Genomic DNA, 20,845 nt, shown 5'->3' with positions numbered 1-20,845 from the left:
TGGGTCTCCTGTCAGTATACCGAATGCCTAAGCGAACGACCCCGTGGTGACCTCACCACAACCCCAGCTTGTCAGAAAGCTGCTGGGCCTTTGTTTGGCGTGCAGGCTCCCTGACTTTGGTGTGGAGATCACAGGTCCCAGCACAATAGCCATTGTCTTCTCAATAATGCCCCTTGCCCCAACCACGCCCCCCACAGCTCCCAGACCCAGCTCTGTGGATCACTGCGGGCGCAAGTGCTCCAGTCCTGCTCAGTGCCGGCCACATGCCACTGCCCTCTGAACCCTGCTTCCAATTTCCAACTTTCCATAAAGGGGCTGAGTTACTCTGCAATCAGGCCACTGTTCCTCTGAGGGCTTCTCTGTCTTTCAAGAGCAACACAAATTTTCTCCCCACGTGGCCGAGCCCTTCCCTTCTGTGGGAGCAGGATCCAGAGAAGCCCCCAGCCCTGGCCCAGGCTTCATGCTGGACAGTTTCAGGCTTCCAGAGACCACTGAAGAGGTCATGCTATGGGAGGGCACGGTGTGGAAAAAATGCTTGGATATCATCCAGCTGGTAGCTCTGAGCCTGTCCCCCTAACACTTAGGTCAGCTCCAGGTCTCAGGCCTCTCCCAGCAGAAGGGCAACCAGCAAGCGAGGTGAAGAACAGATTTCAGAATCACCTCAAGTTAGAAATGGTGCTTGGCTCTGCTTTTGCAAGCTCTCCCCCAGAGCAGGCAGGAGACCACGCCACACTGTCTACATGGGCACCAACCGACCTCCCCCATTCTGGGAAGCCAGCTTTCCCGGGAAAACTAAGCCCTGGGGGAGAAGTGCTCACCCCAGCCTATTCCTGATGCAGAGCTCAGCATATGGAGTCCATTCCCACAGTGAAGATGTAGGATTCCATCCCGATAAGCTCATACCCCTCAGCAGAGGGCCTGGCACCCAATAGCACACAGTAGGTACAACTGGTTTTGGGTAACTCATCACTGCAAAGATTTCAGGTGACTGACTCCCCCCAAACTCTGGCAGGAAACAGAAGCCAACAAGCAGAGGCTGCCCATAGAGTGACCGTCCCGAGGCCCCTGGGCTCCTCCTGCTGCAGCTGGACAGAGCGCTGGGGTGGGATACAGACGAGGATGGAGGAGGCGACCCCTCTGCTTGCAGTTTGGACCTGGCAGACCAATAAGGCAACCTTCCGGGCTAATCTGATGGTGGCACTAACCTGCTTGCTAAGTCAGCAGCCACCCAAGGAGAAGAAAGAGGCCTAGAGAAGAAGGGGGCGAAGGGCTCCCTGAGGCCAAGCAAGGACTCAGAGGAAAGCTGACCACAGCCACACACTATTTTCACGAGAATATTCTGGCAACGGGAGGAGGCCAGCCCTAGGACTAGCCCAAAACATTTCCTCCTCTGAAAAATCTTGACCCAGATGAGACCCGTGGGGAGAAGCAGGACGGTCCGGCTGCCGAGGCCGTGGGGGCCGGCCCTGCTTACCTGGCAGTTTGTTTGGAGGAGACGTGCTGGGCTGGTGGTGAGGGGAGCTGTGGGAGAGCAGGGGGTTCAGGCTGTGTGTCTGGTTGGAGCTGTAGGCGTCCATGGCCAGCTTTTGCCGGAACGCCTCCTCCTTCCTGCGGTTTGCAAACCAGTTGTAGACACGGACCTCAGTGACCAGGTTGGAGCCCAGGCCATGGGCCTTGGAGGGGGAGACGCCTCGCTGCAAGCATTCTGCCCTGAGAAGAGACAGAGAGGAGATGGTGAGTGAGGGCGGCCAGGGGGAGGCTTGCTGGTGCTTGGCCCCAAACACACATCACAGTGGTCTTGTTAGGAGTGTGGAGATGCTGAGGACAGAGTGGGAGCCTAGGAAAGAGGCTGTCCTGAGAAAATTCCAGCCCATCGAGTTCTCTGATGATGATGGCTGGAGTGGGGCCGAACACAGGTACAGAGCAAGCTGTGCTGCCCCAGGCCTCCGGTGTGGCTCCCAAGGAGAAGTCAGCCAGCCAAGGGCAGGCAACTCCAGGGGGAAGGTCCAGACTGGGCCTCCTGACACCTCCTCATCTTGCTATTCTGCCCACCCTACGAAAGGCAAAGTCCTTTGCTGGCTCTGTCTGAGTCCCTTCAAAGCACTCCGAAAAGACTTCTAGTATTCTAGGGTTTGGACACCCCGAAAGGGTACCAGGGAAGCCAGATCCTCTATTCGCTTGGCAGGAATCCCCTCCAAAGGGCAAGCTGGGTAAGGGAAAAGGGGGACACATGGAGATGGCTGGTCTGTAGTTTGATCATTGCTGATGAAACCCCAATTCCAGGTGTGAGAGAGATTCTTAGACACTGCTGGATGCCGGGGAGCTTCTCGTTAGCACGGGGACAGAGCACAGACTGGGGACTCTGTGACATGTATAGGCTGATCATTTTGCCTCCACCCTTCCTGGCCTGACCTCCCTGGCTGTGTCCTTCCACTGCCAGAGCCATCCCAGCCCAGAGACAAAGAGAGAGCCCACAGGTCTTGGCCAGAGTAAGGAGCAGATTTTTTTAGAAAGTCAATGTTGGAGTCAGGGAGGATGGGGCAGGAATGAAGCAAAAAGAGATCTCAAGGATTTCTAATAGTTTTCTGCAGAATTACACAGAGTGTTAAGATACAAAAAGAACTCTAATCAGTGTGGGCAGAGTGGACTGAACAGACCCGACCAATTTTTGCTCTCCTGCCAAGTTTCCTTTTGGACCAACGGGTGTACAACTGGTTGAGGCCACAGCCAGTGTGTGGCGAAGGGATAGTTTTATACGGAGGTCAAACACACGGTTCTCACTCCACTGGCATCATATTTTAGGCCAGAACTCTCCAGAGTGTCTTCCATGGAATAATAGTTCATGGGAGTGTTATTAAGTATTCCCCAGAAAAACGACTCCATGGTTAACAAACAATTCAAAAAGCTAAGTGAGGTTCTTGACTGTAGGACTTCTCAGAGCCTTTCATATATTAATGTTTGTCATGACTCCCTAAGAGGAAGTATGCATAGGATCTTTCTCAAACTTATTTATTAGTGACTTGAAATTTGGGTTCTGTGGAACACATATTGGGAAACCCTGATTTAGCCACACTTATCTGGATAACCAGTGTCTCAATCTCCCAGGACCGAGGGGATGGATCCTGGGTCCATGTGCTTGCCCTCCTGCTCGAGTGAGCTTCTGGTGGTGTTACCTGTTGCACTCCTCCACTAAGGCCTCCCTCTCTTCCTTGCTGGGGTTCTTTTGCCGGTCGTAGGCCTGGTACAAGATTTGCTGGGACGCGGGCCCCCATTTGAACCGGTTGCGACGCATCTTCTTGTTGGTGGGCTCAGAGCAGGCATCATCGGACTGCCCAGGCCCCTGGCTCTGTTGACTGAACTCTGGAAAGAGAAATAGCAGCTGATCCTGACTGCTTTTGTCTGTCATATTTCCAGAACTCTGGACTGTCTGGTTGAATTCTGAAAAGAGAAAGGAGTAGATTTGATAGGGTCTGTAGCCTTCACTCGGCAGACAGACAGACAGATAGACAGACAAAAATACCTTTATTCCTCTCCCCTAAGCTTTGTGATCTGCCATTACTGCATGTGGAAGTGCGAAGGGAGGCCTTTCCTTTTTTTGAAGGAGCTTAAACGTAGCCAACCATTGTTTTAAGGGCAATTTATTATTTTTTTTCATTAGCTCACTGGCCCTCAGACATGAAGCAACACTCTGACTCCTGAACTCTTGTATTTTGATGTCCAGGGGATGAGCTCAACTCAGTCTCAGGTCCAGGGGGAAAATGCTTGAAGGTACAGTTTGTACTCAGACGAAATATTCAGAGAATGAAAATAGCTCTCCCCACCCATATATGTAGATCCATCCTAGGTATCCACATTATAATCTTATGCTCTTAGAAAAACCCCCAACGCACACCCTTCTGATTACTGCTTTGAAGTAGATATAACTGGAGCTTTGTATTGGAAAGAGAAGAAGCTCTTTAGATCTCAGGTAATTTCAAAGACAGTGGGGGTGTGAGTGTGTGTCCAGGGGTCCATTTATGAGGGAAATAGCCCAACAGGGAAAGGTCTTACAAAACTGCCCGCACATTTGAAAGATAGCAAATGCAGAGGACGGCAAATACCGGCCCTTTCTAGGAAGGGCATTTTAGCCGTTGGAGAAAGATAACTGTAGATGGACTGATGCCCCCGTCTGTCCAATTCCCAGGGCCCAGGCACAACGTGATCCTTAATACACTTTCGTTGAATGCATGACAGAAAGATGGCAGCTCGCCCAGTGGTGATGCCCGAGCCTATATGTTTAAATGAGATTTGATGTTTACTTGTGGAAGAGAGCTTTGTTGTTCTCCTTCTCACATCTGCATGAAGCAGGGTTCATGAGGGTGATTAGTTCCATTTTACAGATGAATAAGCATAGAGGCCAAGCACCCTGCTGAGCAAGGACACACAACAGATTCATTTCCCAGCTCCTGGTCCCCATGCCCTGGACCTTGATGTTTTTCTTTCTTGGTTCCTGGAATCACTCCTGCAGGTCTCAGAGACAACTGAATCCCAAGGTTCAAAGTCAGGCCACTATTTAATGTCTGAATCCCCTCTACAACACCCTACCACGAGGTCTTCCAGTCTATACACCTCCAGCAATGGGGAATTTACTTCTGGTCTAGCTGTCCATTTCCATTTTGGTCCCTCACAAGGAGCAGTGGGCCCCTGACCAGCCTGGACTTAGGACCTCAGCTGCAGGCGGTGTTGGGCTTTGTCTAACCAGTTGCTGATTGGCCAAGTCAACGAGCAGTCTCCCCAGTGCATGGCTTGAATGGGTCACCGGGGCCTTTGATTTGGGACCCATTCACTTTGGATGATTCTCCGGCCACGAGGGCTCTGTTTTCACTGGTTCTCAACAATTCCTTTAGATACCTGAGAGAGTCTCTGCCCAATTTACTGGCAGGAAGGCACAGACTCAATGGGATAATGTAGGGTCCCAGTCAAGTTACTTAATTCCCTGATCTCTCAGCTTTCCCACCTGTGGAATGGGACTGGGTGAAAACCCAAGGGGCACTAACTAGTCTTTTAGAACATCTACCCCTAGTCAGGATGATGATGATGATGATGACCCAAATTCCTATGTCTTTCATGCCTCCTATATTATTTGTTCTTCACAGGAGCAATCTAAGTGAGTTATTTTCGGGATATTCAGAGGGGGAGAAAGAAGTTCCCTGTTCAATGGGGGTCTGTCTCAGTGTCTTCTCTCCTCCCTGTGGTCATGTGAGTCATAATAAATAATAGCCAAAGCCAGTGTGGATAATCCCAAGGACCCAGGATCTATTTGAGGGTCTTCATTTGTTGTGAACAGATGTAATAACAGTTAACGTGTATTAAAACATTTCTACGGTGAGGTATTGTACAAAGTCCTCTAAATGTATCCCTCCATCTAATTCTCACAACCTGTCCATGTGAGAAATATTGTTATCCCCATTTCATAGATGAAGAAACTGAGGTTCAGACTGGTTAAGTGACTTGCCCAAGGTTGCATGGACTTGGGGCAGGAGCCAGAATGTGAATCCAGCCTGTAGATGCTAAGGCGCCTAAGCAGCAGCCTATGCGTCACCTCCTGCTAGAAACAAAACTCCACCCGATATGTCCACAAAACGTTCAACTCGAACTTAGGTGGAGGTAACAAAACGGGCTCCCAAAGTTTTGTGTGTGGTGGTTGTGAGGCACACTCACAGCCGCCCATAGTTTGGGGGGCTACCTCTGTCTGTTGGCTGCCCGGTGTCCAGAACCTGCACACGCCAGTATCAGCCAGGCTGACTTGCCTGCTCGTGTTCAGAAACATCCACTTCAGGGCCTTGGCCTTAGCCTCTCTCAATTTTTGAAGAATTAGGCTCTCACATGTCCTCCAGCCACCACCAACTCTCCTCCACTTCCTTCCAGCTTAATGGGGGGGGGTGGGAGACAGAAAATGTTCATTGCTCATAAAAATTGACTTGGAGAAGTTGGCTTCAGTAGCCTCTTTATAGGCTCAGGAGCCAGCTTGGACAAGGAGATTTTATGCGTGTAGATGGGGCCATGAATATTACCATCTATTATTTTTAGTTTTTCAAGAAAATGTGTAATCATGTGATATCTTTTTAAAATTCTCCCCCCTTTCTCCTTTCACCCACTCCACTCACTTGCAGCCTTCTATTTATCTCACTTCCTTATTTTTATCCCATGATTTTGTATCTTGTATTCATCCTTCAAGACTTGATTCAAATGTCACCTCCTCTAGGAAGCCCTCTGTGATGCCTCCAGGCAATTTAGCAATTGCTCTGCTGCCCCTTGTGTATACCTTTATAATAGCCCTTAGAAAGCAGCTGTCATTATTTATTCAAACATCTTATCTTTGTCATTAAATTGTAAGTCCCTGGAGAAAAGGACCCGTGTATCCCTCAGCCCAGCACAGTGCTTGACTCCTATTAGGTGCTTATGTAGTGTTTACAGAATGAAGGAATGTTTCTTAAGCTTTGTCTCATGTGACTTTCAAACAATAATATCAATAACAGCAACAATAAAAAATCCTTTGCAGAAACTGTCATAAGTTTTTGTAAAATGTCCCTTCTCAAGCATCGTGAGAAACTTTCTAGGACTTCTGTCTCTTTAGAAGCTTCCAGTTGGCTTTTCCTGCCTCCTTCTCCTTTCTGAGGGAACTCCCATTGAACACAGAGAGGCAGCTCAAGCTGGAGATGCCACATGACGCTTGGCTTGGAGTGCGGGCAGATCCTAACGGTTCTCTGGCCTTTGGGGACTGTGGCTCCTGGGAATTTTCCCGGACTTTCCAGGAATGACAGAGAGTTGCTTCACGTCAGAAACACAAATTCTTATAGACCTAGTCACCATGGATGATGGATCAACCTAGAGTTTATAAAGGGCTTCCACCCCTGCACAGCCAAGGGCTCTCACTTGCTGCTTCTAATCTATCCTTTAAAGCTTCCAACAAAAGACCAGACAACCACAACATGAGATGAATGCTTGAAACCTTTCCTTCCGCCATGAAGGCCTTTCCAGCCCATGGACATTGAGACAATAAATACTGAAACATTTGGAGCAGTGTATGACAGAAAACAAGAGTGATTTTAAAAAGTGGCCATCCAGTGAGAGGGAAAAAACTCAACCCAGAAAGTGGTGGAAACTAATATCTTGACGAGGACAGAGAAGCCCATGGCACAGAGGACAGTGTGTGGGGAGAGTGAAAACTCATGTAAAATTTTCCTAGGAAAAGGGCTAGACTGAAATAATTAAAGTATAATGTAAAAGTACACTTTCCTAAAATCAAAACAGTATGTTATTCATACTCTTTTCAGTCAAATGCAGTTCAAACTTCCCTAGACTTCAAAACAAAAATCTCTCAGTATTATTGAGTGGAAGAAATCTTGGGACAGAAAGGAAATTTGGGGATGGGAATGGGAGTGAGGAGAACTGACTGGTCAGAGTTCCACAGGCAGACACTTTCCCTGTGTCCTGCCTTAGCCAGAAGCAGCTTCTTCATTAGACAGGCTCACCAGCTGAGGTCCCCAAACTCGACCAATTTTCATAAATGTAAGGAAGCATCTTTAATTGCTTCAGAATTCAGTTCTACTTCCCATCTTCCCAAATAACAGGGTCAGATTCGGACTATATCTATATATACAAACACCTTCAATTTTTTATATGCTTTTCAGAGGGGAGGAAAATAACAGTAAAGTGATCAATATTATTGACTGCTATGAAATGTCTTTCTTGGAAACTCTGATCTGTGGTCATGTATCAAGGGGAGCAGCTTGGCTTACTTTGGGGACGATATTCTACTGTTACCTACTTGGTTTCAAAGAGAAAGATGTTGGGAGCAGGGATCAAAAAAATTCAAGATACATTGCACACACTGAAGGACTTGTCAAAGCAACTGGCTGGGTAGTAAGGGACTGTGGGAGAAGAAAATGACATAAGCCAATCCATTGTACAGCAACTATGAAGGCCAAATCCACCTGCCAGCTTCCTTATATTCACCAAGTGCTACACAGGCCTTCTTGATGAAGGGGAAACTGAGGCATCCCACAGGGGTCAGAGTTAGGGCAAAGGTCACTCCAGGTTGAGGCAGAGGCGGGATTAAAGTACTTACGTCGGAGGATCTCCCGTTGCTTTCGGACGTACCAGGTGTACAGGGCTGCGCGCTTCTGGGTCTTCATAGGTGTGCCCTTGTTGAGATGCTGGGAGAGGTGTGACTGGTTCAGACCCGTGACATCGACCACCTCCCTCTGGGGGATGTTGTGTTGCTGCATGTAGCCCTTGATCATTTTGGCAGCCCTCCAAGGGTCCTCACTAGACAGATAAGCAGATGGTTAGGAAGCTGATGGAAGATGTCTGGGGAGAAATACTCTCTTTCTAGGGGTTTTACCTAAACTCTCTGCAGAACTCTGATCTTCACCTATATCGCCACTTGTCCAAGCTACATCCTTGGAGAGATGTGAGAACCATTATAGAAGCTAGACAAAAGGAAAAATGAAAGCTCCTATATAGTACCTCCATCCCTGTCTTTTGAGATTAGGAGGGCAAAGATGAAGATGACTTCCCGTCTTCAGGAATGAGAAAGCACTACCAGCTCTCTCTCTTCTTAAGCAGAAAGAAAAGTTCTTGTTTTATTTTGCTTTCCTTTATTTTCTCGGAATGTTAAAAGGCAGGAGGCCCACTGGAAAGTGGAGATGCCTTTCACTTGGGGCTGGGCTGGCTGATCCTACAATGATAGGAGGTGGCAGGTAGTTTCATTCACCTAGACCTCTCCCACATTATTTTCCTTCTGAATGGGTGTCTCAGTTTTTTGTCTTATAAGATAGGGGTAAAACTTTTGTGTCTACCTCCTGAGAAGAAAGGAGGACTTCTTAGCCAAATGTTAAATAGTTTTCAGAGTTTTAGAAAAGTTTCAAGAAATACAATGAAACGAGTTTTTAAAAATGCAAGGAAAGTTCCTCCCTGGGACTGAAGAATCAGTCCGCTGAGGTGAGACACCTAAAGTTAAAAAAAAAAAAAAAAATTCTCCACAGCCCCGCCTCCCAAATAAACCTGATGGGGATGAGTAATTTCAATTTCTGGATAAGATAGTAAAGATCCCAGATGCCTTGTTTTGCTGTATTCTTACATTTCTCCTCTGATAGGGTAAGAGTATCTGGAAGGCAATGTTTCTCATAAATTTCAAGTTTGAAGTAAGAATATGGTTATACTTTTCATTTCTCCTAAACACAGGTGTGCAAAAAGTTTCTTTAGAACAATGTACTACTGCCTTTGAATTTTATTCATTGAAAATGTTTTCAACTTTGTCAATATCTTTTCTTGCTTGTTGAATTGGTGACTTAAAAATGGAAGATATCGTTTAAAACAAGAAATTAAAAAAATAATGCACAGTACAGAATAAAAGTATTAAAGAAACAATACATCCCCATATACTATTTATTTAATGTAGCTACATATTTAACTTTAAAAAAAGCATCCTTTTACTGTATGCTGTTGTATATATTAGTCTGAGAGAACATGAAAAAAACGAAGGGAAAAATTAGTTTCAGATGAAACAATAAAAAACTGTGTAAAGCTGTGGCAAAAACAGATACAGTGTTGCAAATGAAATAACCAATTTATTTCCAAATGGTGTCTCTAATATGCCAAATAAAATTAATTTTGTTTAATGAATTAAAAAATCTAGTAATTAAACTGAGATATTTTGTAAGCATTTAAATAATTGTTAAATATTTTAGCAAGTCTTTGACATTAAATTCGTGAGAACACAGGCTTTGATAGAGATGTTTTTGAGAAATGTAACCTTTTAAGATTAATTATATATGTTAACGAATTTCTCAGGTCTTTATAAAGGTAATACAACATATTGAAGTAACAACAAAAAATGAGAAAATGCGTTACAGTTTCAAATATGGAGAATTCATCTTGAGTAAGAGAAAAATAATGTAACATTTTGGATACACCCGTGTAAATATCAGAGATCATTTAAACACTTATTACTGGCGAATATTTCCACAGACACTTTTAGGGTGGAAAAACTTTCGACACATACGAACAATCACTTCTAAAGTTAGAAAAAGTATTTGGATTTTAAAGGTTAATATTGCTTTAACAGATTCTTTGACTGTTTTTCTTTTAAATTTCTTTACCTGTGTTCATTTTGTGTGTCTAAGAAACCTAGCGAAATAGTGTAATGTTCTTAGCGCGAATGGTTCCGTGGAAAGAGTGAATTAGCTTAACAATTGGGAAGGTTTAAAAAAAAAAAAAAAGCCCAAGAAAACCCTATAATTATAGCAAACCTTTAAGCCCGCATTAAAGGACTAGAGTTAGGGGTAAGATGGCGTAGTTATACCTTTATAGCTCTCCGACCACAGAATTCACGTGTATTCGCCGGGAAGAGCCCGGAGAGCTGGTTATGGTTTTTTATTGAAAATACAGCTCATGCTTGGGGGTTCCCAACCCGAAAAACACACCGATCCAGAGAAGCGCGCCCGGCCATTGTGCTCGGAGCGCAGGTGTCAAACGCCCGGCCGCGGCGCCCGCATCTTTCGCCCAGCACGCTCCTTTTCGAACAATGACTTCGCTGCCCACGAGCAGAAAAGCCCTGGACCCCAGCACAGGTCGCCACGCGTTCGTTAAGAAGCCGCCACTCCGGCTTCTACGAAGCAGCCAACTTTCCAGAGGCCACCGGCGCGCCAGCCTAGAGGCCGCCGGGCGAGGCGGCTCTCACCCGGGGCCGGAGCCCGGGGAGAGAGCGCAAAGGCCCCGATCTTCCTCTCTGGCCTTCCTCTTCTAGGAGGTATAAAGCGCGTCCAGGCGCTCCCCAAAGTGCCTCTTCTTGTTCTTTTCTTTCCGCTTTCGGGGGGAACAGGGTGGGCAAAAAAGGCGGTGGGAGTGTCTGGCGCTCAGGAGCCGACTGTGCAGTGACCTGGGAACCGCTAGCAATTTCTTGAAAAATTACTTTAATAAAGTCCGACTGCTCCCGAAGGTGGGAGAGGGAAGGCAGCACCCGCTTGGGCAAGGGAGAAAAACCTCTGGGTCTGTCCTGCGTGCCCAACCCAACGGGGGTCTCGGGCCCCCGAGCCTCCCTCCCCGCCCCGCTGGAGCCGGGGCTTTGCAGAGGGAAGAGGGCTGAGGTCCGGGACCCTGGGCCGCGCCTGGCTCTGCGCCGGCCGGGCCTGCAGGTGTCGGCGGCTCGGGCGCTCTGGCAGCCCGGGTCGGGCGCCAGGGCTCGGGGCGGCGCGGGGGGCTTAGCTGGGAGCGCCCCGCAGCGCAGTGCGAGTGCGCAGGGAGCGGCGGACAGTCCCGCGTCCGCGTTTTGATTTCCTTCCCCCTCTAAGCCGCGTTTACAACTTCACCAATGAATAACCCGCCTCTCTTTTCAACCTAATCACGACTCTTTGTGTATCTTTCTGTTGATGATTTATAGAAATAAATTAATAACACCCTAACTCCACGTGCTGCAGTTTATGTTACATCTCTGCTGCGTCCAGCTCCGCGCGGGGCTGGGTGCGGAGGGGCGCCCTAGGTCGCCTCGGGCTTCTCAGATCCTCCCGGAGCCCCGCTAGAAAGCGGGCGCCTGCAGCCAAGAGGATGGGCCTAGGCCTCGCGGGCTCCCAGTGGCCGGCGGCGGGAGCTCGGTTAGTCTGCCAGGCCCTGGTCAAACTCCGGGCCTCCCTGCGCCCCAGCCTCTCCTCTTCCGACCCCTCACCTTCCTTGCCCTAACCCCGGAGGGGGAGAAACCGCCGCCACGCGGGGAAACCGCCGGGGAAGAACCCCAAACCTACGTATTGTAGCAAAAATACTTTGGGGGGGAAAAATCTAGAAGTCCCCGATTGTCTTTGCTAGAGAGAAAACCACCGGGTCCCCAAATAGCAAATTCAAATACAAGGTCATATCCCATCCCAAACTGCCGCTGCGGGCGTGCGACCGAGACTGCCCGAGTCCCGGGCGCGACTTCGGCCCTGGCCCTGCCTTGAAACCGCGGTGCTCAAGTGTCCGAGGCCACGCGAGGGACTCGGTCCTAAAGCGGAGTGGCAGGGACCGACGTGCGGTCTAAGGGAACCGCTGGGCTCCTTGGATAATTAGTAACCAGCTGTCAAAGCCCTAGGCCGGTCGGAGAGGCCCAGCAAACGATCCCGGACCGATAGATAGACAGCCGGCCAGCCTGCCTGAATTCCCCGGGGACGCCGGGGTGTCGGCGGCTAGATTGCGACCAAATCCGCCGCGAACTGGGGTCGTTTGCCCCTGACTTGCTTAGATATGTGGTTTCTTTTGCCCCTTGCGGGTCCGCCCTGACCTTACAACATGCAAATATTTCCTTTTGCAAATCTCAGCTGGCTTTGGGGATTCCGGATAACCCTGGGGCCTTGCATGGGCGCTGCGGATGGGAGTGCCCACCAGAGAACTCGCCCCCTGGATTCCGGCCCCAGGGGCCGCCTGTCCCTCTGCAAAGAACGGCAGGACGCTGGTGCCCGAGGCTGGCCTGCGGCTTCCCCGACTAGAGAGAGACGGTGCCCGGGAGAAATGCGTGGCCTGCGGCTTGTGCGGGCCTGAGCCTCTGCTCCTGGGAAATCACCGCTGTTTCACAGCACCCACGCGCACCTTCAGTCGCGTGGGCAAACCTCGCGGCAAAGGGCTCCGCCGCTCGGGTTCTCCCAGGCCGAGCCCCAGCCCGGCCGACAGGGCCCTTCGGGTTTCAGGCTCTGGCCTGGGCAGGGGGAGATGAAGCCTCAGGGCTCCGGGCCGTCCGGTTGAGGGATTGGGAGGGGTCCAGGTGTTGGGAGAGAAGCGGAGCGCCCCCCGGGGGACTTCTCTGGTGGGAAACAGGCTTGGCGAGAGTCGTCTGGCGCAGTGTCGCTCAGGCACAAGGCCAGGGGCTCAAGGGGCTCGGGTGTGTACTCCCCACCTCGATGGGCGCCTACCTGAGCATTCGGTCCACCTCCGCCCGCTGCTCCGCCGCCTCCTCGGTATTGAGCGCCTGCAGCTCCTTGAGGATGGGAGGGGTGTCATAGTCGTCCCCGTCCTCGGAGCCCTCGTCTCCGGACAAGCGGCCCTTGGAGTGGCCGTTGGTGAGAGTATGGAAGACCGGCTTGGTGTCTGGCTCGGCCCCGCTCCCAGGGGACAGGGGCAGCGTCTCCAGTTTCACCCCGAAACTCGGGGATGGCAGCAACTCCTCCAAGGCCTGGACCAGCACCTCCTTGGTGACCCCAGAGCTCAGCAGGGCGCTCAGGAGTTCTTGCTGGAGCGACGTGAGCTTGGACACCATTTTCCAAGGACAGAAAAAGAAGGGGGTGAGGGGGTGGGTGGGTGTGAGAGAGGAGGGTGGAGGGGAGTTTCACAAGCGAACCCTAAGTCCAGGAACCCCCCCACCCTTCAGCCTCCAGACACCTGTTACTCTCCGGGGTCCCGGAGTCTCCTCCGAGAGGAGTCAGAAAACTTCTAACTTGCCATGATCGCCACCATTAGGCCATATAAGATATGCAAATTAGCGGGGAGGGCCCGGCTTTCGGCAAGATGCAAATGATGATGGGGAGGGGGAAAACCGAGAGAGAGGGAGAGCAAGAGGGGCAGACGAGGAGAGCTGGAGACCCGGGCCGGGAGCGGGGCTTGCCAGGGTCCATTGTACTCACGCTGGGGGGCTGAGGCCCTTCTTGTACTGGTTCTGTTTATCAGCCAAACTTTAGCTGACCTTTGGACTTGTTAAGCAAGTAAGCTTGCAGCCTTGCGTGGAAGGTGCAGGGGCTTTTCCACAGGCTGCGGGTCCGGCTTTAGTCTGCCGAGAAGAAGAAACTGCGCTTCGGGGGTTCAGGTGAGAGCTAGAGGAAGTCGGGGTGCTCTTGGGAGAAGGAGGTGGAGGAGGATGCGGGGAGTAGAGACCCTCCGAGGCATCTTAACCGACGCAGGTGGTGGGCCGGGAGCCAGCCCCGCGGAGGAGAAACTGACCACTTGGGAATGGACGCAGAGACCTGGGAGAAATGGGAGGTGTTCGGCGGGGTGAACGCGGATTGCAGGGACCCCATTTAGTTCTACCTGGGGTACCGCTCTGCGCTCACCAACTCGGTCTGGCGATTTGGGTTTGCAGAACTGCCGGCCTGGAGAGCGTAGGCGAGCGGGAAGGAGGCCCAGAGAACCCTTGGAAGGAGGCACCGATTAATTTATGGCCAGAGGGAGTAGCCAAAGTTAGCTCCCCCAGCAGCGAGCTGCACCAGCACCCAGCCTGGCCAAGCCGCGGGAGAGCTGGACGCCTGGGCCACGCTCGCGTTTAAACCCGGAATATCAAAGCGCCTCCGCTTTCGGGGCAAAACTAGGATTGCGGGGCCCCCTTTCTAGCGGTGAAAGCAAAGCTTGGCCTGCGGCTGGATGGACAGTTGGAGCCGCTTGTCCTCCCGGCCCACTGATCTCTGGTTTATTCCCAGCTCCAGGACACAGCAGTTCCCAGGGCCAGGGAGGGCGCTCTGCAGACGCGAGGTCACGGCGGCAGTGGCGGGAGAAAGCGCAAGTCGAGAAGGCGCCGACAAAGCCGCGGAGGGAAAGAAGTCGGGAACAATCTTGCAGCACGATCGGAGTTTCACCTGCATCTCCCGGGGCGCCGAGGGGAAAGGAAGGAGGCATGAGGCGCACCTAGACCTACAGGCTGGACCTGACGTGCAGACCAGGGGAAGGGGCTTCTCAGGATCCACCGCTCACAGACCCACAGCTCCTGGGGCAGAGGGCATCCCTTTCCCCTCTCTAGGCCTCAGCTTCCTCATCTGTAAAATACTGATACCTACAGTGCAGGGGACATGGAATGAGACCACCTGTGAAATTCTCAGAATCAGGCAGATCCAGTGCTAGGGTTGGAGGGACTTGGAGATTAGGGACAAAAATTTAGAATCAGCAGGGAACTTGCAAAGGAGTTTCTAAGCAATTCTCCTACCTTTTCCACCTTTAAAAGATAATTAGGAGGAAGTTGGCGTTAGTTTCGGGAAGAGAGGAATTTCAGGGGAAGAGAAGAATTTCAGCGTGGGGAGGAAGTGTCAGCCGCTCCCATCTGCTTGGTTTGAGATCAAATCCTTGGGTGTCTGAGGGCTGAAACTCCAGATGTGACTGATCCAAGTCAGGCTGCTAAGGAGCTAGGCTGCCTCTTTAAATACAGGGTCTGCTACAGATGCCTGGGCCACCTGTGCTGGGAGCAGAAAGAAGGGGGGTGGGTGTGTGCAGGGAGCCCTGGGGGAGGTTTATGCTCTCTCACTCTCTCTTTCCCTGAGAAAGGGGTAATAAGTTCATGGAAATGAAGGCCCTTCATTTCACCTTATTGTCTTCTAGTTTGTTGTGACATATGGCAGGTCTTTGCCCCTCACAATTTGGCCCAGTGGGAGAACCTTCTCTGCCTACCCAGCTCCCCTCAACCAGGATAATGAAGTGTTCAGAGTAAATGTCCCTGGAGAACAATCTCTTCTTCTCTGTCTCTCACTTGCTATCACGGTAGAAGCAGTCAAGTGTATGAAGATCATTTTCTGTGTTTAGCTGGGAAAACCCATTAAAAAACCAGCAATCACTTCCCTTTTAACAACAAAGCTTTGATTTGTAGTTCTAACTACTGTGTGCCCAGTCTGACTCTCAAGCTTCCTTATCTCTCAAAATTCAGGTGTCAGCAAACCCATTCTTCCCCCTACCCTAAGCCAACTATATGAACAAACAGGAAGTTTCACAGAGTACGAGGAAACTTCCTATGAGTGTCCAGGTATGTCTTCCAGGCAATCTGGTTATGCAGATCCAGCAACTTCCTGAAATCCTCCTGCCCAGACCTACCTTGTCTAAGCCACCTGGTGTAGTATGGGTGCTCATCAAGTAACTGCAACTATAGATCTGTGAACAGATTCAACGCCTACCCCGTCACATGGAAATTTAAAAAGAAAAGTGTAAGTATCTCAGTAGATAGTCCTTCAGGATGTGGGTCATAAATGCTAACTAAATGAGTGATTTGATAAAACCCTTTGGTTAAACTTCCCCCAAACAGAAGAAGCAAGAATACAGTTGAAATACTCTGTTTATGCTTCACATAGGATAAAGTGGTGATGGACTGATAGAGTAGCCCCATTTTAAAAATGAGAAAATAAGATATAGGACTTTTTAAGGAGATGGCTTGGAGCTGCTGGAGTAAATTAATGGAAGGATTGAGATTGGGGCTCTGGACTTTTGAGCAAGACTTTAGGATGAAAGAGGAAGGTCTCTAGTTTACTGCTTTGGGAGATGGAAAGTTGAAAGGGGGGATTCTATGAGGGAGAAGTGGAGGATCCACAGCAGAGAATAGAGGACAGACGCTGGAGTCAAACAGACCTAAATTTGGGTTTCAGATCTGCTTAACCAGTTGTGCAACTTGGGCACATTGTATAATCTTTCTGATCCTAGTTTCCTTATGCAGAAAATGATAATAATACTCTACTGTGTTTTTGTGAAGATTAAATGAGTTAGTAACTGCAGGGTCCTGGAATATGACAGGCTCTCACATGTTTAGAAAGAAGCAGCACATCATGAAAGCATACAAAGAAGTGATGCAGTTGATCTCTTTGGATGCTTTTATTCCCAGTTTGTTTTTTCAAGAGTTACTGAATTTGAAGACACCATATTAGGTTCTTCTACTCAAATGATGAATCCACAGTTCAAATACCAAGATTTTCTATGGGAAATGTAGTCCCTGGTGTAAGATAATTTAAAATCCAGTTGGCTCGTCACTCTATGAAGGTTTTCTGAGCACCATCTTGGAAATTTCACAGAATGGCAAATGTGGTTCCTGTGGAGTCAACCTCTCCTATAACTTGGCAACATAGGTGATATTACTTTTCTGCTCTTGTGCTTACAGTCTTCCCCCTACTTTCCATGGTTACCCTGCTTTGCTTACAGCAGGGAGAGCCTGGTCCTCTCCATCCTCTGCTGCTCCACTCTCCAAGCTTTCCCATTGATTCAAGAGAGGCTCTAGAAGGCCTCAAAATGAATCATCTCTAGAGTAAAACATAAATACTGCCCTATCTTGGTCTGAAGGAGGTTAGGGGCCTTATTGTTGGAAAGTAGCATTGTAACCTGGGGAACATTCTAGACTGCAGGGTTAGGAGCCTGAGGTTCTAGCTCTGGATACAACACTCCTTTCTGGATGACTCTTCACCTTCCCAAAGGCTTTGGTGAGCATCTTCTCTAGGCCTCTGATTCCACTTTTGAAAAATGACCGGGTAGTCTAGAAGACCACTTAAGTTCCCTAACTTTTCTATGACATGAAATTCCTAAATGGTCCTAAATTACTGGGGTGTCCATTTCCAGGCCTTTGGGCAGATGGTCCAAGAACCCAGGCCAGACTTCTGTGTAGTGCTGATCACAGGACTTTTGACTAGCCCATGAAAAAATATACCACGGACAGTAAGTCCCACAAGGGTGAGGACCATCTCCTGTCTTACTCTTCAGTACCTGGAGAGGTGCCCGGTACATAGCAGGTGCTCAATGAAATACTTGTTATGTAAATGAACAGGTGATCATCTCTGGATGATGCCGTTAAGGATGATTTTTTGTTTCCTTATTTGTACTTCTCAATTTTCCAAGTTGTCAGCAATGAAGTTGTAGTTTAAAAATAAATATCTTTCCCAGAAACAAAAGGGTATGTACTGTGTGATTCCATTTATATGAAGTTAAAAAGTAGGAAAAACTAATCTATGGTGATAGAGGTTAAAACTGAGGTTACTTTTGGGGATGTGTTCACAGGGATGGGTAATGAGGGAGCTTTCTGGGGTGCTAGAAAGGTTCTGTAATTTGATTGGGATGGTGGATACGTCATCAGGCTACACATTTAGGATTTGTGCATATTGCTGTAAGTTATAACTTAGTAAAAAGTAAATTAAATGAACAATTTCAAAGTGTAAAGTGTAAACAGTGCAAGTCCCCTGTTTACAGTTGATGTGTGGCCCTCCACATTCTTCTCTATTCACCATGTATAGTTTATCACCATTAAAACCTATAGATTGATATATTCCAGGGATTGGCAAACTTTTTCTATCAAGTGCCGAATAGTAAATATTTTAGGTTTTTGGGGCCATACAGTCTCCTGTGACTACTCATGTCTGCTGTCATAGACAATACATAAATGAATATGTGTGGCTGTGTTCCAATAAAACTCTGTTTATAAAAACAATTGGTTGGCTGAATTTGGCCCATGGGTCACAGTCTGTCAGCTCCTGGATAAAGTATGTATGCAGGTAGAAATCCATAGATCTGAAAAAGACCTGAGAGGCATCTTGCTTCGCTTCTTGGTCTTCAGGACCGGGAAGCAGATTCAGGGAGGAGAAAGGACTCTTCCAGGAGATGTAGCACAGGGCACTAGGGAAATCTGGCTTTGGAGTCAAATAGACCAGCTGCTTTCTGGGGCATGGGTGTGGGTGTGGCTTTGGGCAAGTTAATTTCTTTGAGTTTTTATATTGTCACCGTATGTAAATGGTGACAATAATGGAATTTATACCTCATAGGGTTATTGGAAGAATTAAATTAGGTAACACAGAAAAACCCCTTGTCTGGGGGCTGGCACAAACAGGGCTTAGTTTCAAATCAAGTGCTTTCTTAGTCAGAGCACATGGCTCAGGGTCTCCCTCCCTCCCTCCCTTCTAAATGCACAGCTTCTGGTGTAAGTTCACTGACAAATACGACTAAGTGTCTATTATGTGTGAAGCCCTTGGAAAGAGCTGTGAGCTAATAACAAATGGATACAGGAAGATCTGCATCCTACCAACCCCAGCCCTCAGCCTCCTGTCTAGAAATCCCTTCCAGCTCTGTGCTTTTATTTCACAAACATGCTGCTATCAGATCATCTTTGCCAGGAAAACTCCTAAGGGTAGAGGAGATTTCTCTCATTTTGACTCAACAACCCACATCCTTCTGCTGGGTCATTTTTAGAAATAGAGTGTTCCCAGTAGCTTGTAAAAGATTACATTAAAAACTAGTGACCTAGTATGATATTAAACTAATAAATACTACACCTAGCATAGAGAGCCTTCACTCCAGAGCAATCATCTATTCCTTCTACTACTACACCCATGGAAAATGAGATTGGCAGTGGGCCCAGCACCCAGCAGGTGCTCCATAGATGTCTGTGGAATAAACGATATGGGCTAGGCTGTGGTGTTTAGAAAAAAAAGAAAAGCAATAATCTTTACTAAAATTTTGTGAAATCTTTTTTCAGATTAATACTCAAATAAGGGTTAGTGAGGTGGCCTTGCTACATCTTCCCCTTCGTTCCTGCTCACAAACCTGTGAGGTAGGCAGTAGCATCCCCACTTTAATGAAGAGGAAATGGAGGCTCTGAGAGGGTGAGGATTGGCTCAAGGACCCACAAATGGTTAAGGAGTAGAAGCTTGGACTTGAAATGCAGACCTCCCAATCCCACTTTAAGTGCTTCTCTCCTGGATGTTTTGCATTTTCCGAGCCCTCTACCCATGCAAAGGAGGAGGCCACAGAGAAGCACCCTGAACAGTCTCAGCACAGAGAGAAATCTTGTGATTGTGTGTGTGTGTGCGCGCATGTATGTGTGTGAGAGAGAGAGAGATCAAAGTCTTTCCAGTCCAAGGAGATCCCTGCCACATACAGAACTATAGTATTTGCTTAGTGTTTTATCATGTGCACAGAGCTTTTGCCTGTCATTTGATCCTCAAAATAGTCCTGCAAAGAAGGCAAGAAAGGCATTACCAGTCACATTTCACAGATGGGGAAACTGAGCTCAGAGAGGAAAAATGACCCCTGAAGGTGCCAGAACCACTGAACCACTATCTATTGACCCAAGCCTTCTGAATCTAGACTCTACTGTTTTCTCCACAACATTGTGTTTGTAGAATGACAAGATTAGCAAGATTAGCTGCACCAAGGTGCAGCCCAGGAACAGATACAAGAACCAGGAATAAGACACGATAAGAGACCCCCATTTCCACTCCTGATGCCACACTCGAGGGATGGAAAAGCTGAGAGAGTGTGGGGAGAGGCATTGGGGCCAGTCTATGACCCAGGAACTGCTACCTACTTGGTGTTACCCTGTGCCTCCCCCACTATGTCTCCTCTCCTCCTATCCTTGAGTTATTAGTTGTGGAGCAGGACCAGGGTGGACCCTTCCTGTTCTGCATTTCACCCCCAGGCCTGGGAGCAGGGTCTGTGAGAGACACCCTCATCTCCCAACACACTTTCCCTGCCAAGCCATTCTCCCTATTGGACCCTATAGCATCTTGCTAATTTCCACTTCTGCACCTTCTCACCTGCCCGCCAAACCAGATTATGCAACTTCCCCAGAAACTTGGTTTAAAATTCATGAGCTGCAGGAAGCTTTCCTGGTTAGTTCTGTCCCTTCTAATAATTCCCTGCCCCCAACCCCACACCACTGCCCTGTGAACTTCTGGGATCAGCTAAGGACTCAATGTCTTAAGGAAGCCCTACCTAACTCCAGGTTGAGGTTCTCAACTGAGACTGGTTTTGGCCCCTGGGGACCCCGTGGCATTTCAGGGCAGGGCATGATGGTGGCCCTCCCTGACCCAAGCTGGCAGTGCCATGGAGCATTAGGCAGGTGACTATGCAAGATTTTCACCCACCCTATCCTTAGGTGGAGGCTGCAATACCCTTGGGGGTTGCCTATCTGCCCTGGGTTAGAGCAGCGGCCATGGGAAGGGGAGATGCCTGGCTTGACTTCCATGCCCTCAGCTGGGGCCCAAAGCACTGGTCCAGTGGCTGGTCGGGGGGGAAGCTGGCAAGGGGTGGGCTGCGTGCACACGTGCGCAGTGAGTCACAGAGTGGGGTTCGTGGACACCTACGAGGGTTTGCACTAACCCTGCTAGCATCGCCATTCCCCAGG

At 48.9% G+C, this 20,845-nt stretch overlaps 1 protein-coding gene across 6 annotated transcripts in view; it reads right to left on the bottom strand.

The window, feature by feature from the left end:
- Positions 1-13,364, bottom strand: part of HNF1B (HNF1 homeobox B) — a 51,476-nt gene extending 38,112 nt beyond the window's left edge. For 3 of the 6 annotated variants that reach the window (XM_058560431.1, XM_058560432.1, XM_058560435.1), the window contains exons 1-4: positions 12,921-13,364; positions 8,111-8,310; positions 3,174-3,438; positions 1,475-1,710 (exon numbers count right to left, since the gene is read on the bottom strand). In XM_058560431.1, the coding sequence (XP_058416414.1) occupies positions 1,475-1,710; positions 3,174-3,438; positions 8,111-8,310; positions 12,921-13,264 (1,045 nt within the window). In that variant the 5' untranslated portion in view covers positions 13,265-13,364. The remainder of the gene's footprint in view (positions 1-1,474; positions 1,711-3,173; positions 3,439-8,110; positions 8,311-12,920) is intronic. The other 3 variants (XM_058560433.1, XM_058560434.1, XM_058560436.1) reach the window with 1 other exon arrangement.
- Positions 13,365-20,845: the final 7,481 nt, after the last annotated feature.

The sequence above is a fragment of the Diceros bicornis genome, chromosome 18 (genome assembly GCF_020826845.1).
Source record: "Diceros bicornis minor isolate mBicDic1 chromosome 18, mDicBic1.mat.cur, whole genome shotgun sequence".
Classification (NCBI taxonomy): domain Eukaryota; kingdom Metazoa; phylum Chordata; class Mammalia; order Perissodactyla; family Rhinocerotidae; genus Diceros; species Diceros bicornis.
The sequence above is the reverse complement of the archived record's forward strand: the minus strand, read 5'-3'. Positions and strand labels throughout refer to the sequence as shown.